Source organism: Ursus arctos, unplaced genomic scaffold (genome assembly GCF_023065955.2).
Source record: "Ursus arctos isolate Adak ecotype North America unplaced genomic scaffold, UrsArc2.0 scaffold_18, whole genome shotgun sequence".
NCBI lineage: Eukaryota > Metazoa > Chordata > Mammalia > Carnivora > Ursidae > Ursus > Ursus arctos.
Window position 1 is genome coordinate 57,399,704 of NW_026622852.1, and position 17,519 is coordinate 57,417,222.

Genomic DNA, 17,519 nt, shown 5'->3' on the forward strand with positions numbered 1-17,519 from the left:
GAGAAAGTATGGCAAGTCCTCAAAAGTTAAACATAGGATTACCATATAATCCGGCAATTCCACTGCTGGGTCTCTGCACATTCAAGGCAGCATTATTCACAAAAAGGGGAAGCAATCCCAGAGTCCAACGATGAATGAAGGAGTCAAGGATGCATGGTCCATCCCCACCACGGAAAATCTCTCAGCCTTAGAAAGGAGGGAAATCTTGTCCCAGGCTCCAACATGAACAGGCCTCAAGGACATTAAGCTGAGTGAAACAAGGCAGTCTCAGAGGGAAAAATCTTGCAGGATTCCACTTACTTGAGGGACTTGGGCACAGAAGTGGATGGTGGGTGCCGGGGGCCAGGTGGGGGATGGTCAGTGTCTAATGGGGACAGAGTTTCAGCTTGGGAAGATGGGAGAGTTCTGTAGATGGTCGGTGGCTGTGTACTTGAAACTGGTTAAAATGGTCAATTCCTTCTTATGTATATTTTATCACAATAATGAATTTTTGGAAAGGGCAGACAAGCAAATGGGATTGGCCCAGAGACTCTTCCAGCCCCTGCGCTGACTGATGGGGGAATGGCTGAAGGCGGCCCCTATCCAGCAAGGCAACTTCCTGATGTGGGGGGGCCCCCTGTTCTCATCTCTACCATGCCGGAGGACAGGGGTGTCCGCAGTCCGCCTGCCCCTGACCTACCCCACGGGATGCCAGAGTTGGGCGCTTGGGAGCCAATGGGACCACTCCACCCTTTCTGTTTGCAAGTTTCCCCCAATGTCCTGCAAGGTGTCCGCCCTGCCCAGGGACACTGGTGCCGTGTGCTCTGACACTCGTCCCCCTCTCTAGACAGTGCCGGCACACAGTAGGAGCTCAACAGTCAGCTGTGGATGGAATACCTCCAGCCCACACTTTCTACAGCAAAGCTGCCCATAGTTCAGGGCTGGGGGCCGGGTGGAGTCCTGGCACTTTCCAGTGGACTTTCTGAGTACCCCGTTCTGGCACAGAGCAGGTTGGCCCACGTGAAGCTGAAGGTCCCACCAGCTCACGGGTTGGGTTGGCCATATGCAGGGAGCTCCCCTGTGACCCCGGATGCAAAGCACACACGGCATGCACACTTTGGACAAAAAAGAAGGGGCACTGAGGCTCCTGGCCCGGTGGGGCTAGCAGGCCAGACACAGAGAACACAAGAAGGAAAGGCAGGAGGGTGCAGCAGGTGGGCAAGATCAAGAGAAGGGACCAGGAAGCTCCAGCAGCAGAAAAGTACCTTGTGTCCAAGGACCTGGGGGTTTGGGTGGAACAGAAGCCAACCCCAGAGGGACTGGAAGCTGGAAGGCCAGACCCCAGGGTGGGGGGCGGTGGTCTGGAGTGTTAAAACCAGGGCAGGTCTAAGCAAACTGGGCTGAATTGGGCACCCTACCAGGTCCCTGACTTTCAGACCAGAGTTGTCCCTGTTTGTGGGACTCTAACAGACAGGTATCTCTGGGAGGCTGGACGGCCAAGTCTGGGGCTGCTAGCCCCTCTCCTTGAGATGCTTAGCATCAGAGCCAGCGCCTACCCCTACTGGACCCCACCAGGGCATGACCGTCCCCAGAGCTGTGGTCACCACCTTCCAGGGAACCAGGGAACACTTGGACTCGGCCCAGGTGCTTGTGCCATCTGGGCCATGGGACTCGGCTGGCTCTAGGAGTTGCCCTTCCCACCACCACACCGTCTCTGCTTTGGTCATGAAGAGCAAATACACTTTAGAATGAGGACAAAAGTAAACAGCAATGGCCACTGTGTCCCTCCCAGCCAGTCCGGGACAGGGTTTCTTCAGGGAGCCCTGCTCCAGGCCCAGCCCAAGCCAGGCCATGTCTGCCTGTCTCCTATCAACAAAAGAATTTTGATGACTAAAAATCAGGAAAAGCAGTGGCTGTTGTCTTTGGTTTTCTCTTCTGGGAAGACGTGTGCTCTCCTGCCCGGGCTGGGCTCTGACTCCCCAAGGGGCCGAAGAAGCCCCTTCCCACCCTGCACCTCCTCCCAGGCTCTGGCAAGGCCCCCACCCAGCCCGGCAGGAGGGAATGGAGGGAGGATTCCAGGTGTCCGTCCTTGTCTCTCTGGACCCTCCCAGCCTCTCTCCAAGGCCACTTCTTCCTGCTGTCAGGGGAGAGGGCTGAGCAGAGCACGGGAGCCTTCCTAGAGGCCCCCCGGAACCCTTCTTTCTCCTCTGGTCAAAGAAGGGGTGACTCCAGGGCCCGGGGTTCAACCCCAGCTATGGTGGGCACCTGGGACATCTGGACCCACGTAGCCTGTTTCATGTCCATTAGACTGGGCTTTGGACTGCTGTTCTGGAAGTTTCATTGAGACCACACTGCCTGCCAGGCCCCTGCAAAGGGCCATGGATGAGAGGACGAATAAACAGTGCCAGGTCCTGGGTGTCCTAGATACACACAAAGGTCAGATCCTTCCCCTCCTGGCCACTGAGGAAAGGCAGCTGGGCACAGGATGGCCCTGGGCAGGAGCTCTGAGCAGGTGCACTACTGTTCCCGGGGGTGGGGGGCCCCAGATGTCCAGCACTCCACCAGGGCTGCCCCATCTACAGCCGCAGGGGCTGGGTCCGGGGCCTACCGGTCCTGCTGACAAGAACCTGGGTTGTTGGGCTGATCTGTGTCCAGGTAGCAGCAGAGATAGCAGGGAGAGAGGGCCGGGCAGGGAGAGAGCACCAAGGGCAAGACAGAAGCCTCCATTTCTCAGCCAGAGAGGCAGAGACCACCCTCTGCGGAAAAGTGCAGCAGACCCCACTGTCCTGGCCAGATCCAGAGGAGAGGGGAGGGGCAGGAGGGGAACTTCCTCCTGGCTTTCCAGTCCCTTCCCCTCCACTCTCCCTCCTTCCCTCCCCTCTGTCCTTAGATCTCAGCCTCACAGGGTGACCTTGGACCAGCTCCAGTCTGTTATTACTGACATCAGGGAGCCAACCTGCACCCACAGGAGACTCCTGTCCCCTCAGCCTACTTCCTCTTTCCCTCCCTTTCTTCCCCCCACCCCCACCCTCAACAGGTGCCCTGGGTCCCCCACTCCAGGCACCAGCTGTGTCTGAGCTCTGAGCTTCTGGGAGGGGCTCTGGGCCCCCTCTCTCACAGGCAGACTTCACAGCAGGAGGAAATCCCCTCATTGACCACCTACTCCGACCTCTGGGGCCCAGACAAATAGAGAGAAGAGAGCCCAGGAAAGGGGATGGGGACAGGAGGCCTGGGCAGGAGTGCTGGGCAGGGAGTTTTGCATGTCAAATCAAGACATTCCCCCCAAGGGCCTGCCCCCACCACTAACACTGCTGTGGCCACATTCTGTCTGTGGCCCTTCTCTGGGCACCACTATCATCCCTGCCCAAGACCACACCCACTCCTACACACAGAAGAAAATGTAGCTCCCAGACCCTCCCTGCTCCCACAGCACCCAGCTGTCCCCACCAAGGCTAGTTCTGGACCTCTGGCTCTATGCAGCTGGGAAGCCCTGACCAGATGGTCAGAGGCCCATAGAGGTAACCATCACCCTATTCTGGAGCCCTGGTTCCTCCCCACTCACCTCTGGGGTCCATAGCTCCTCTGAGGACCCACAGGCCAGGTGCCCTGGAGGCAGAGGCTGGTATAGGAGGTGGAAGGCTCCCTGGCAGAAGCTAAGCACAGCACAGACCTTAGGCTCAGAGCCAGACCAACCCGACTAACCAAGTCCTGGCTCCTGCCTGGGCCCAACCCCACCTGTCCCTTCTAGGTGGGAGGAACTCAACAGGTTTCCGGTTTGCCCAGATCTGGCAGGGAGAAGCAGCTAGGTCAGTCCTACGACAAAAACCAGACTTTTCAGCTAGATGCCCGTGGCCAGCAGCCCAACTGGCACAGGGGCAGTAATACCTCCTACCTCAGATCACAGAAGGTCCCAGCTGGTGATTTTCCCCGCTCTCAGGGCCAAGCCTGCCTGCATTACGGCCACCAAGCCCTGGGAGATTTGGCCCCTGCTCACCTCTCCAGCTTAGGCTCATCCCCGTCCCACTCCCACTCCCCTCCCCGACCTCTCCACCTTTCCTCATTTGTGTCTCCAGCACGGGGAGCTGCTTTATTCACCTGGCACATCATCTACCTTATCTCCAAACAGCACAGTGGTCTCGGACGCTTTCTGGGTCTCATATTTTCTCTAGAGGGGAGGTCCCAGAGATTTCTGACACACTGGAATAAAGATGAGCTTCAGCGAAGGCCTAGGAGAGGCTGTCCCTCGGGTGCAGGGACTCCAGGGTGTGGGGTACCACTTACGGATTAAACACGGCACACCGCGGAGCCTGGGAGAGGAAGAGGACAGCCCTCTCTCTGGCCCTATCCTCCTGCTAAGACTTTCTGTGCAGGCTCCCACCTGGCCCAGAGGGAGGGATGAAGGAACCAGTTGGGACAGGACAGAGACACCACACCACTGCTCCCAACCAGCCTGGCCCCACTGCTCAGTGCCAGCCACTGGGGATGGAAGAGAGGGCCTGTCCACCAGCCATCCCAAAGGTGCAGGCTGGCCTGTGTCCAGCTGAGGTCAGAGAGGCAGAACTGCACCCACAGAGGCCCCTTGTCAGGGTGACATGGCAGCAAGAGAAGCTGAATGATAAATCAGCTGTCACACCTGCTTCACTCCGTACACAAAACTTGACTCAAAATGGATAAGTGGCCTAAATATGAGCTTAAACAATAAAAAAATTGTTTTAATATTTATAAAATATAACACATATTTTTAAAACACTTGCAAACCACATCTGATAAGGGTTTAATATTCAGAACGTGTAAAAAACTCTTACATTTCAACAAAAGACATCCAATTGAAAAATGGAAAAGGACTTCAACAGACATCTCTCAGAAGACCATGAAAGCCAATATGCGCAGGCAAAGCCGCTCAACGCCATCAGTCATCAAGCAAATGCAAGTCAGCACCACCATGAGCTAACCCTTCACACCCACTGGAAGAGCTATAAGCAAAAATAGGGAAAATCAGAAATGTTGGTGAGGACTGCAGACATCGGAGCCTTGTACTTTGCTGGTGGGAATGTAAAATGGTGCAACTACTGTGGAAAATTATTTGGTGGTTCTCCCAAAACGGCAACACAGAATTAATGCCAGACCCAGCAATTCCACTCCTGGGCACAGACCCAAAGGGACTGAGAACAGATCCTGAAGCAAGCTCAGGTGCACACACATTCGCAGCAGCCGGTTCTCAATGGCCAACAGGTGGAAGCAGCCCAAAAGCCCACCAACAAACAAACTAACGTGGTCTGGCCACACAATGGAATGCAATTCAGCCATAAAAAGAAATGAAGTCCTGATAGACGCTACAGTGAAGGAATCTCAAAAAAACTGTGCTCAGTGAAATAAATGAGACCAAAGGCCAATATTCTGTAATTCCACTTCTATGAAATGTCCAGAGTAGGTAACTCTGTGGAGAGGAATGCAGGTTGGTGGGTGCTAGGGTGGGAGGGAGGAGGGAATGGGGAGTGACTGCTTAATGGGCTCACGGTCTTTTTTGGGGGTGACGAGAACGTTCTGAACAAGAGAATGATGGTGGCTGCACAACAGTGTGAATATACTAGAAGCTACTGAATCATGCGCTTTAAAACGTTCAGTTTTATGAATTTCACCCTAACAGTTTTTATGTATTTTTTTTAAAGACTGTATTTATTTAAGAGAACAAGCAAGAGAGAGCACAGATAGAGGGAGGGGAAGAGGGAGCGGGAGAAGCAGGCTCCCCACTGAGAGGGAGCCCGATGCAGGACTTGATCCCAGGACCCTGAGATCATGACCTGAGCTGAAGGAAGACGCTTAACCGAGTCACCCAGATGCCCCTGTCCTAATAATTTTTTAAACATCAACTGTGTTGTATTTTCTATCTTTGGCTCATGATGAACCAAAATGACGTTGTCTTTTCCCCGCCACCCCAGTCACCGGGTCTCCCCATTCTGGTTGGGCTCCCCTCGCCCTGGGGGAGCATTGGCCTTTGACGTGTCAGGGGCTGAGGGAGAAGGTGGGTCCTCGCTCCATGCTGAGCCTGAGAGGGCTGGACGTCCGATGGGGAGGCTGCATGAGTATCAGCAGGGGCTGGACACTGATACAGGCCTGGGCGACCCGGGCGAGGGCCCCTGGTGTTCTGGCCCGAGGTCGGGGTCTGAGGACCACCAAGTGGCACTACGAGGCTGAAGGAACAGTCGTCCAGGCCAGGAGGAGCAACAGAACTCCATAAATGTTAACCACTCGGATTGGGCTAAAGTCCCCAGTGCAGGGCACACAGGTGGGGCAAAGCCAGATCCAACAGGAACTGAGGAAAAACACGTGTGATGTGGCCCATGCACAGCTGGCAAGGAGCCCTTCACAATGGTTACAAATGCTTAACAGCTCAGTCACGTTACAGTTACTTCCCTCAAAACCTTCTCCCCCCTCTGCTGGTTTGACAAACCCACTCCCATCACTGCATTCATACAGTTTCCTTGGGAACCTTTTGGTTGTGAGCCCATCTGCATCACATCTTTGTAAAGTATGTTCCTTCTACAGTTACTGAGTTCAAGTTTGCTCTGTGGTCCAGGTGGAAATTCCTTCCCTTTGAGAAGGGAACAGAATGGATTATCAGTTATGGCTGCGATGTTTACTCTTAGTCCATGGTGTTCCTCCTGTTTGTTTTGCTTTTTATAGCTTTGAAGGAACTTTTTCTTTCGTTGGTGTTGTTTGGTGTGTTTTTCACATACTTTGGAATTTCTCTTTGCACTTTCTTAATCTATTTTTACTTCCTGTGTGTTTGTCTATGCCTCTCAGTGTGCTGCTTCATTTATTTCTGATGCCATATTTTTCTTCCACTCTTTCTTAGTTTGTCTGATTGATATATATATATATATATATATTAAAGCTTTATTTTTTTTAAAGATTTTTATTTATTTGACAGAGAGCACAAGCAGTGGGAGTAGCAGGCAGAGGGAGAGGGAGAAGCAGGCTCCCCACAAAGCGGGGAGCCCGATGTGGGGCTCCATCCCAGGACCCTGGGATCATGACCTGAGCCGAAGGCAGATGCTTAACCGATTGGGCCACCCAGGCGCCCCTAATATACATTTTTTAATGATTTTATTTTTAAGTAACCTCTATGCCCGATGTGGGGCTCAAACTCATGACTCTGTGATCAGGAGTCACATTGTCCACCTACTGAACCAGCCAGGTGCCCCTTGTCTGACATTTTTCAATCATTCTGTTGACTCACTATCTCGAGACTCCACAAGGTCATTTTTCTACTTTGGGCTTTCTTTATAAAGATGATTGGCTTTTGTTTTTTTTCTTTATTCCTGAAGAAATATTTGAGAGAATTCATTGGCAAAAAGCGTTCTGGTTAGGTTCTTCGAGTGCACCTGTTACTGGCTCTTTCCTTCTCTGTATCGTGTGGTATTACTATACACATCTCATGCAAATTCCCATTTTGAAACTCACAGAATAAGGCTCCTCCTGGCATAGATATTTGCACCAGCGTCACTGAAGCAGGATGAAACCTAAATTATCATTCAGAGCAACAGGATTTTCCTTATAACCCAGGGCTGGATGTGCAAACTTCAGTTTTTCTATCCCTGAGTCAGAGAGAAAAGGAAGTTGTAGGAATATCCTCAAAGCAACGTTCTCTGTCACCCCAGCCCCCAACAGAGGTGTTCCAGCCAGGGTGGTTTATTGAGTCTTTGTCCCGTGCCATACTCTGCTTCCCAGAACCCAACTCCCACACGGCCTCCGGCTGCCAGACTTCCTTTCACATTCTCGGAGTTAGCACAGGCTATGTATTTGCATCGTGGAGAAAGGGACTGATCAATCCTCCCGGGGATCTACAACCAAGGACAGCCCCATCTCACTTCATTTTGCTCCCATTCAACCCCTACTGGCTTCCGCACCGTCACCTGTTGTATGGGGGGGAACCTCAATGCCTCCTACTTACAACTAAGATAGTCTTGTTTTGTTTCTATTTTCCTAGTTAGCTTTGGTGCTTTCTGAAAGAAGAAATACCAGCTTTATGCTGACGTCTTCAAGTTGGGTGTGCCATAATCTCTTAATCCCCCTTCTGCTTAGATCAACAGAGTTGTCACTTAGAGCTTGTAGCTAGGAGCCCTGATTGACACAGAATTCGCGCCAAGAGTGGTTAGCAGGCAGGCCCTGCTCAGGAGGCATCAGCCTCTTCAAAACATCCCGGCCCCTCCTCCGGACACCGAGTAGGCTGCGTTTCTGCGCCCACTGAAGTTAGGCGCAGCCACGTGAGAACACGTGGCGCCTGCAGACAAAAGCCTTCAGATCCAATGTGTCGTCTGCCTGTCTTAACTGATAAACTTTACCAGTTTACCACAGCAGTCTCAGGTTCTCAGCAAAACTGCAAGGAGCCAGTAGCTTCATCCCCAAGGCCATTTCACCTTCCTGTGTCTAGACCTACAAGCAGATCGGACCCCCAAGAATCCAATGACAAGGTCAAAGTAGGAAGGTTCAGCTCACTAAGTGAGCAGAAACATTTGCTGCTTTATACCGAAAAGATCAGGCAAATACGTGGGAACTGATCCTGGAAGTGCTTGGCCAGGAGGAGGGAGGCAATCTGACCGGCTTGCATCTAGAATCAAGGTTCAACGGGCTAGCTAGGGAACTAGGGAGGATTCAGGGATTTCCTGTTGCCCAGACAAAACCTGGAGTCCACTGAGGTCCACATAAGGTAAGTGAAGCTTCCAGAAATCTCCTGGAATAACAGAAAAGTAAGAAATCCCAGTGGAGAGGCAGGCTTGTTGGAAGAGCCTTACCATGTTACCGGCTCATCCCCCCAACAGATGGTCAGGGGAGGATCAGGAAGACACGCCTTTGCCACAAGCAGAGCTCGGACCGCTTGGCAAAGAGCACGGTGGCTCTTCTCTGATGCTGGAACGCTGGTATGAGACCATGACTGAGGTCCCAGGGGCAATGCAGGGGTCACGACCCAACAGCAGAGAACACGCAGCCAAGTTTTATTTCCACAGGCCATGTATGCAAGGTTCCCATGACTGTCTGCCAGACCAGTGCAGTGAACTGGATGAGGCGACCCACTGGGGTCTGGAGACCACCCCCCTTCTGCCCCCCACCCCCAGGTCTGGCGAACAGAAGCCTCACTTGAGCTGACTGGTCACAGCCCCTCACTGAATTTCTAAAGAGCCAGTGCCAAAAGGAGACTACCGCTGACCTTAAAAGTAAAACCGCCAGGTCCTTTACCAGCAAAATCGGTTCTTTCGGGAATAGCAGAGAGTTGCAATTCAGGACATGCAAGTTATGGCAAAACCACGGGCAAGTCCAACAAAGAAAGGAGTGTTATTTTATGAGGAAGTTAGAAGGGGCCGTCCTGAACCAAAGTCCACTGGAGAAAAGCAGGAGTTCAGGGCGAGGGCGGTTTCTCACCGGCTGAGCTGCTGGGTAGTGGATTTCTCTCAGGAGAAGCAGCGTCCGTCCTTCCCTGTTGGGTCTGTAGTCATGATTCCCTCCTGTGGAGGACACTTGTGCCGGGGTGCCTAATGACAGTTCTTCCTGTAACTGACTCCGGGTGGCATAGTGCACGAGAGCTCCTCTTTCTGGCCTTCTGACTCCATTTTAGTGAGCTTTCCCCTTATTACTTTTCATATTACCACAACCTTTGGGACTGTCAGAACCCCATTTCCTGTGCAGGAGGGGTTCTGGTTAGGACAATCTTCATCCACTTGCCTCTGCCCGAGGAACGGGGTATCTTTGAAACTGAGGACCACCACCATTTGGTTCTGGAAATGTTTCTGACATTCAGCCCTTGGAAGTTTTCTCCCACAATGCTGTACGCAGCCTCTCGATCCCGCCCTGACATACCTTATCCTCCACGGTGCTGTTCACCCTCAAGTCCACTCTGCCCAGTACGGCCACACCAGCCTTTCCCTTACAGCCTGTTTCTTAACTGGAGCTCAGTCAAGACAGTTATTAACGGCTTTACTGAAATATTATTCATGAGCCATGAAATCCCCCCGTCTCGTGTGTCTGCAGCGGTTCTGCCCGTCTGCAGACATGCATGCAATTCCACAGCCTCCCTGGGCATCTTCCGTCGCCTCGGCAACGCCTAGCTTCTAGCCCTGTCTCCCGCCTCCTTCTGGACTGACATCCTCCAGTCCACCCCATCTCCCCTTCCTCCCAGCACAGCGCATGCTTCCAACCAGCATCTTTTTTTCTTCACTAAAGACTTATTTATTTTAGAGAAACAGCACGAGCAAGAGCAGAGGGAGAGGAAGAGAGAATTTCAAGCAGACTCCACGCTGAGGGTGCAGTCTGATGTGGGGCTCAATCAGAGAACCCTGAGATCAGGACCTAAGTCAAAACAAGAGTCAGGCGCGCGTGACCAACTGAGCCACCCAGGCGTCCCCAGCGGGCATCTTAATCTTAACTTTTCATATGCGTGTTTACCTTAAGCTCTAATTTTTGCTCCTCTTACAAATAAACTCAGAACTCCCTCCCAGTCACACCCAATGTTGTCCGATCCGCCCTCTGGCAGTCACCTGAGGCCAATGCCACCTTGGGCTTGGGCTACAGCAGTTCTAACTTTCCTCCCTTCCAGGCGAGTTTTGGACTCACACGGACAGTCCCGAAGGCCAATCTTTCCCAGCTCGCGCGGAGGGGAAGAAGGAGCCAATGAAGTGCCCCCCAGAACTCTCACACCCGCCACACCTCCCTCACCCTGCAAACTTCTGGGGAGCTTCGTGGCCTCCCAAGAGAAGACTGGAACCCAGACCCTGTCAGCCCTTTCCAGGCTCTGAAGGATCGAAGCCTCCATTCTCCACATCTCTCCCTTTCTTTCTCATGTGGGAGCTGAGCCCTCCCACCCAGCCTGTGGGGTGAGCCCACAGAGCCCCGTTTGCCGGGAGCCTAGACCGCACAGACTGAGCTCCCGCCGCTGTCACACGAGGTGGGAGTGCAGCTCCAGGTCAGCGACGAGGTCTGGGCGCCCGGGCTGCAGGCCCTCACGCCAGGCCGGCCCGCTCCAGGTCCTGGGGCAGGATCCGGCCCTTCTTGCGGGCCTTGTCCAGGCGCCGCTCGGCCCGGGCCGCCTTCTTCTTGCGCAGGTTCTGCCTCCGCTTGTCCTGCCGCCGCTGCATCTTCTCGACCACGTGGGCTGTGCGTTTCTCCCACCGGCGCTGCCGCTGCGCGCGCCGTTTCTCCTTGCGCTTCAGGGCCTCCTGCAGCAGGTGCTCGCTGTCGCGGATGCGCACGCCCTCGGCCTTGTACAGCAGGTTGGTCCACTGTATCTTGCTCTCGAGCTCCCGGGCCTTGCCCTCGTCCTGGTCCCGCAGCTCCTCCAGCCGCGCCTGCCGCGCCTGCACGCGCTCCAGCAGCTGCCGGTAGTTCCTGCCCGTCAGCGGCGCCAGGTTCCCCTTCAGCTTCTGCCTCTTCTCCTTCCGGCGCTGGGCCTTGCTGGCTGCTGGCTCCTCGGTCACCTCCACCTCACAAGTAGGGGTTGCGACCCAAGTGAATCACAGCTTTACAATGCCTCTCCCATGGATGCTCACAAGCACCCCCGTGGGCAGGCACCCCACTCTGCAGATGGGCAGCTGCGGGCCAGAGGCCACACAGCCAGCCGGGGTGGAGCCCGGGTCCCCGCACTCCGTGGCTGGGCCCGCCCCTCACCTTATTGAAGAGCAGCCCCGGCTGCACCTCCTCGTGGGGCGGCTCGTGGGGCGGCTCGTGGGGCGGCTCGGCAGCCTCCGCAGCCTTTGCCGCTTTCTCCTTTGCCCTCAATTCCTTTCGCTTCCTCTTTTTCCGGTCCCGCTCCTGCTTTCTCCGCCGTCTCTTCTCCAAAACAGCAGGAGACAGCTCCGTGGTGTGGCCCTGGAGGAAAAAAGCAAAAACTCACATATGAGGTCCTTCCAGTTTGAGGGGCCCCGGTCTGGAATGTGGAATCAGAGTAGGAAAGCAGGTGAGGAGCCTGCTCAGCAGGACAAGATGCCCAGTGACTTCAGCGTTACCCTGTGAAATGACCTATCAACTAGAACACAAGGGACCCCAAAATGACAAGAGGACCCCCAAGTAAGAACCATAGCTTCCATTCCCCAGGCTCATCCCACCAGGGCGCTTTTCAAACACAGTTACCCTATCTTCCTAACAGTCACGCAGGGAACATGTCTTGCATCGTTTCATGGATGAGAAACACGGGCTCATAAAACCAACTAGAACATGGCATCAGGTCAGAATGACTCAGTGTCGTGCTGACCACGGCACCACTCTGCTGGTGACATATCTGACCTCTGGTCTCTTGCCAATGAACTTTTCTTTCTGGAGGCCAACAAGAGAACCCTAGGCCAGACTGACCCAGACCTGCACGCAGGAGGGCTGGGCCCAGAGCTTGGACCACTTCTTAGGAATGAGCCCTGGGCTTGACCCAAGGCAGATGCACGAAGAAGCCGGGGGACTGTCCGCACACAGCAAGAGGCCCAGGGCATGTCCCCAGGAAAGGGCAGGTACTGGCAGAGTGGGAGGACTGCACTGCTAGCAGAAAGAGCCCAGGCCGGTTCAGGTCTGGGGCTCGCTGTGGAGATCACCTCATCTCAGGCCCTTGAGTACCTCATAGAGCTGTTGTGACGCTTCGGGGGACAGAAGTGCTCACTGGTGTGGTGTTCAGCAAAGGCAGCTTCCTAGAGAAAGGAGGCTAAGCCTCTTTCCGAGGGCACAAGGAATCTGCAGCCCAGCACAGACCGTACAAGGCGAGTGACCCTGGGAACGGAGGCTCCCCGTGAGGTCACAAACCACAGCAGACCTCTGGCTCAACAGAGCTGCCAAGGGCCTGGCAGGACCTGCTGCAGCGGTGGGAACAACAGCTGAGGTCCCTCCTGTCAGCCCCACAATGGCTGGCAGAGCTGGTAGCCAACCCCACAAAGAACACCAAGGTACCTCCCCCTCTCGGCAGAGCAGGGCAACCACCGCAGTAAACCACACTTCTCCCTGCACCCCAGCGGCCTCCCCACTCACCTGGCCCCGGGCCTCCCGCATTTTTTCATGTAGTCGCTGCCGCACAACATCCAGGGCAAACAGAGAGTCAGGCTCTGTGACCCGGGTATCTGCAAGGAAGGAGGTGGAGAGCTGAGAAGAAACCCCCTCCCTGACTGTCCTGTCCCTTTTCCCAAGGCCCAGCTTCAAAGCCTGAACCTCCACATGCTGCCTCCCCCCCCACACAACCAGGTGGCTACCCGTCCATCTGCAGGGCAGTTCCAGTAAATTCTACTCCACTTCTTCAGGCTGGATCGATCCCTAGGATGCCCTCCAGAACAGAACACCCCTGTGTGGTGTGACAAAACACTTCCTACAGGTCAAGCCAACCCATCTCTCGTTTCTTCCAACTTCTGCAGGCTAGGTTTCCCTACATCTCTCCACAGGTCAGCTCTCGTGACTCCCCTTCAGACACTTGCGGGCAGTGAGGCTCTGCAGGGCAAGCTGCTCCAGGTCCTCAGGGGGACATGACCTTGCCCCTCACCAGACCCAGTTGCCAAATGGCCTGGAACCACTCTGTACTTCCAGGGATCTCATCCACCACAGAGCCCCTGGGATCTGTGCCCTGAAAGCTCACTCTCTGGAAAGTCTCAAGCTACTCCAGCGTGCCTGGCACCCTTTTCTCTTAGGACCACAGAGAACCACATTTTCACCTGATCTCAGCTGGCCCTGCTCCACATCTCCATCTGCTGGGGATCCCGTGGAGTGGAAGGCCTCTCCCTCCTCAGGTACTGCTGGCTTTCTGGCCCTTGAAGGTGCTGGAGGCTTTTCCCCTACAGCCTGGGTCTTCAGCTCCACAGCCTTCTCCTGCTCCCGGGATTTCTTCTGCACTTTCTTCCTCTTCTTTTTTGGGGGCCCAGCAGCTTCTGAGCCTCGAGTTTTGCTGGCTAAAACACAAAATTAAAAAGGGCTGCAGTCCTAACCTTTGTGACCCATTCAACTGGCAGGAAAAGTCTTGCAAAAGCTTTGATCCCAAAAGGAGGCTCAGAGCGAATCAAGGAGGAGGACCCACCCTTATCTGTAGAGCTCACACCCACAAACCCTAGAAAGCAGATCAGCCACACATCTCAAAACCCTGAAAAACATCCACGCGTGATCCAGCACTCTGCTTATAAGAATCCATTCCAGATATGCACGAAGATACGGCCTCAGAGATACTCAACATAACGTTGTCTGAAGGAAAAACTAAGAAAACCTAGATACCCATCTACAAAGGCAAGTTAAGGCAGTGCTACATGATAAAGTGTTGTGTAGCCATCAAAAATGATGACACAGATTTCATTTTAACGACTCAAATAAGGATCATTTATGCGGATAAAACAAGTACACAAAGTAGAATGTTTTAATGTGTAAAACATACAGGAAAAAAAACCACATAAACCTAAAATAATTGACTACCCCTGTTAAAAAACTCACTTTTTAATTTTGTATACTGAACACGTCTGCTTTGCATAAAAACAAAAGGTCGTTTTTTCTCTAGCTCCCTGCCAGGCCCTGCCACTCTCCCCTCCTCCCGGCCCAGGCAGCACTCCCCTGTCCCAGCTCCCGGCAGACCAGCCTGCTTCACCTGTTTCTTTATCGACCTCCCAGCCACCCCTGCCCCGTAAACCCTCATTGCCAGGAGGCATCCCGGTTTCCCGCTTCTCCCTACACTGACCTAGCGGGTCACCACCTCCAAGCCCCGCAGGAGCTGCCCGCCCAGTGAGCCGACTGAGCTGGATCCCCCGGAACCCCTGGGCTGATGCCCACAACACGGAGACAGCGGCAACTTTAAACACCCCTTGTTTGTCTTCATAGAATCTTATAGGCTTGTTTCCCACATCTACTACATCTAATCCAGAGGAAGGCTACGCGGTCCACTGCGGGAGGACCTCCACCCTCGCCACCAAGCCCTGCCAGACCCGACCCCGGGCGGCGCGTTACCGGACTTGCGCTTCTGTGGCTCCGGGCTGGGCTGGCAGCAGATTTTCCTGGCCAGGCCCTGGAGGTAGGCGTCCTTGGCGAGTAGAGAAGCCATGGCCGCAGCCTCCGCGGCCCTCCTCGGGTGGCACACACACGACCGGAACACCACGCCACCCTCCCTGAACTGGCAGCTCCCGCCGCGCCACCCACGCCGGAAACGGCGCGTTGCGCAGGCGCCGCCGGCCGAGCGCCGAGCCGCCAGCGCGCGGTGCTCGATTAGCCAAGCCTGGCCCCGCCGGAAGCGGGGCGCGGAGCGGGGCGCAAAGCATTGTGGGCCCTGGGCGGGTTCCATGGGCCCTGGGCGGTCTCCGTGGTTTCCGGCTTACCCGGCGGACGGGGAGGGAGCTGGTGATCCCGCCTGTGCACCCCACCCCCAGCACTGTGCCGCGTCCCCTGTAGGCGCTCAGTACCTGGGGGCAACAAGACCGACCGGACGTGGTTCAGGCCTCTGGGGACTCGAATCCCAAGCGGAACCTGGCGAGAGCACGTCCGCTCAGAGAGGACCACGCACTTAGCAGGTGCGGGGCGTGCTCCCAGCTCTGGAGAAAACACGCACCGGTGTCCTGGGCAAGTTTGCGTTTCGGTGGTGACGGGTAAAAAAGTAAGACAAGCGCAGGATGAGTCGGGTAACGGGGAGTGCTCAGGAGAAAGGTCCGGGAGGTGTTGGGAGGGAGGATGCTGGGGCGCTCAGGGAAGACCTACTGGGATCTTGGCTCTGAACAGCGCGATCACAGACGAAGATTTACAACAAGGCTTCTCACTTAAGAACTCACGGGGGTGGGGGCACCTGGGTGGCTCAGTCGATTGAGCGTCTGCCTTCAGCTCAGGTCATGATCCTGGGGTCCTGGGATCCAGCCCCGCCTCGGGCTCCCTCCTCAGCGGGGAGCCTGCTTCTTCCTCTCTCTCTCTCTCTCTCAAATAAATAAATAAAATATAGAACGAAGGGAAGGGACGGGGAGGGGAGGAAAGGAAGAAGGACTGACTCAAGAGAAGAGTGTTCATTCACCAGCCTGAGGCTGGAAACCACTGCACCAGGTTCCTTAATTCATAGCAGTGACAAGCTTTGACACAACCCAGAGCCCTTTGAGGATTGCCTGAGGTGAGTAGGGAAGGGGGCCTTGCAGTATTCATCAGGGAAAGGGTTGGGGGATTGGGGCTTTATTTATAAATTACAACCCAAAAGCTATTTGAAAAGGCTTCTGATAAGTTACATTTGAAACAGTAAGGTTTTAGCTTTCTACTCCTAACCTTTGCCATGTGGTGCCATTTTGAGGAAGGGATGGCTTCATCTTATTCCCCCACAGATTTTCAGTGCACACAGTCTAATGTCTATACAGCACATTCACTGAGCCATAAACATGTTCTTCCTGGCTCCGTCAGTTTTAACCATCAAAGCAAGATGCACTGAGGGAAGGGATGTGGGGAGGGGGATGAGGGAGCCTCTTTCAGTGGGACTTCGGTCCACACCGCAAGTCTGGGGCTCTCTGTCCTCCATCACCATCTCCAGGGAGGTCTTCACTGAACAGGGGGTGATGGATGCCAGCAGAGTTGCCACAGGGCAGGGAGAAAAACGTTGAGTTCCGAGTGCAAATCTAGATTTATGGGCCTTATTAATTTTAAGTGACCTTTTCTGTGAGAGTTGTCTGGAGGGTTTAACCAGCTGATCCTACCTCCTCCCTGAAATCCTGCCCTCACATGACTTCAGGAACCCCAGGTGACAGGCCTTCCTCCTATGCACCTGCTCTCTCCTCTCTGGGCCTCATTTCCCTTTTCTGTCAACTCTTACAGCCTAGTGACCCTCCTCAGTGCTTCTGACTTGGTGCTGATGACTCCCCTGAACTCCAGGCCCACATTTGGACATCTGAAACACATCTTCATGGGTACGTACAGACCCCCCCCCCCACTGCCTTCCTTCTCTCAGTTAAGGCCACTTCATGCTTCGAGGCACGTAGGTCAGACCTTGAAGCCACCCTGCCTCCTCTCATTCCCCACACCCAGTCCTTGAGCAGATCCTGTCCCCTGTCCCTTAAAAGTATACCGGCGGGGGGGTGGGGGGGGACACACTCAGTAGGTTGGGCGTCTGACTATTGGTGTCGGCTTCCTTTTCCACCCCCACTCTCTGCCTCTCTCTACCCTCCCCCTGCTCATGCACTCTCTCTCTAACATGAACAGATAAATCTTTTAAAATACATAAATAAATAAATAAAAAGTATATCCAGACCTGTACTTGACTCACTCCAGACCACCACCCTAATCCTGTTCTAGATTTTAAAAGACTGTAAGAAATAGTAAGTACATGTAATGCAAAATAAAAATAAGTATAAAAAGACATTTGAAGAACAACTGGGGAAAATCTAATGTGTCACGATCCTAGATGATATTAGGGAATAATGTTCACTTTGGGCCTGATGCTGGTCTTGGGCCATGGAGAGTGTTGGTTTTGTTAGAGAGGCAAGCTGGCAGGTATTGAGAGGTGAGGAGTCATGAGGCCTGCAGCTGACGTTCATGTGGTTTTTAGGAAGGAGAGCACAAGTAAAGGTGCAAAAGGCGAATCCAGAGAAGCG

General features: G+C 54.1%; 1 protein-coding gene and 1 long non-coding RNA gene across 2 annotated transcripts; one reads left to right on the forward strand and one right to left on the reverse strand.

Annotated features, from left to right (window-relative positions):
• Window positions 1–6,875: 6,875 nt before the first annotated feature.
• SURF6 (surfeit 6) lies at window positions 6,876–15,117 on the reverse strand. Its single transcript, XM_026514274.4, has 5 exons — window positions 14,917–15,117; window positions 13,647–13,880; window positions 12,976–13,064; window positions 11,638–11,838; window positions 6,876–11,453 (listed from the first exon to the last, which is right to left on the reverse strand). The coding sequence occupies exons 1-5, from the start codon at window positions 15,008–15,010 to the stop codon at window positions 10,974–10,976; spliced, it is 1,098 nt and encodes a 365-aa protein (XP_026370059.2). The 5' UTR covers window positions 15,011–15,117; the 3' UTR covers window positions 6,876–10,973.
• Window positions 15,118–15,244: 127 nt separating this feature from the next.
• Window positions 15,245–17,511, forward strand: LOC130544058 (uncharacterized). The gene is made up of 2 exons (XR_008960004.1): window positions 15,245–16,054; window positions 16,744–17,511. It is a non-coding gene; the product is annotated as an uncharacterized LOC130544058 (long non-coding RNA).
• The last annotated feature ends 8 nt before the right edge of the window (window positions 17,512–17,519 follow it).

Excerpts from the sequence above, each read along its gene's own strand:
- SURF6 (XM_026514274.4), bottom strand. The coding sequence starts at position 15,010 with ATGGCTTCTCTACTCGCCAAGGACGCCTACCTCCAGGGCCTGGCCAGG. Across the intron at positions 13,881-14,916 it reads GCCACAGAAGCGCAAGTCCG|CCAGCAAAACTCGAGGCTCA; the intron begins GTAACGCGCCGC and ends TTTGTGTTTTAG. Across the intron at positions 11,454-11,637 it reads CGGGGCTGCTCTTCAATAAG|GTGGAGGTGACCGAGGAGCC; the intron begins GTGAGGGGCGGG and ends CCTACTTGTGAG.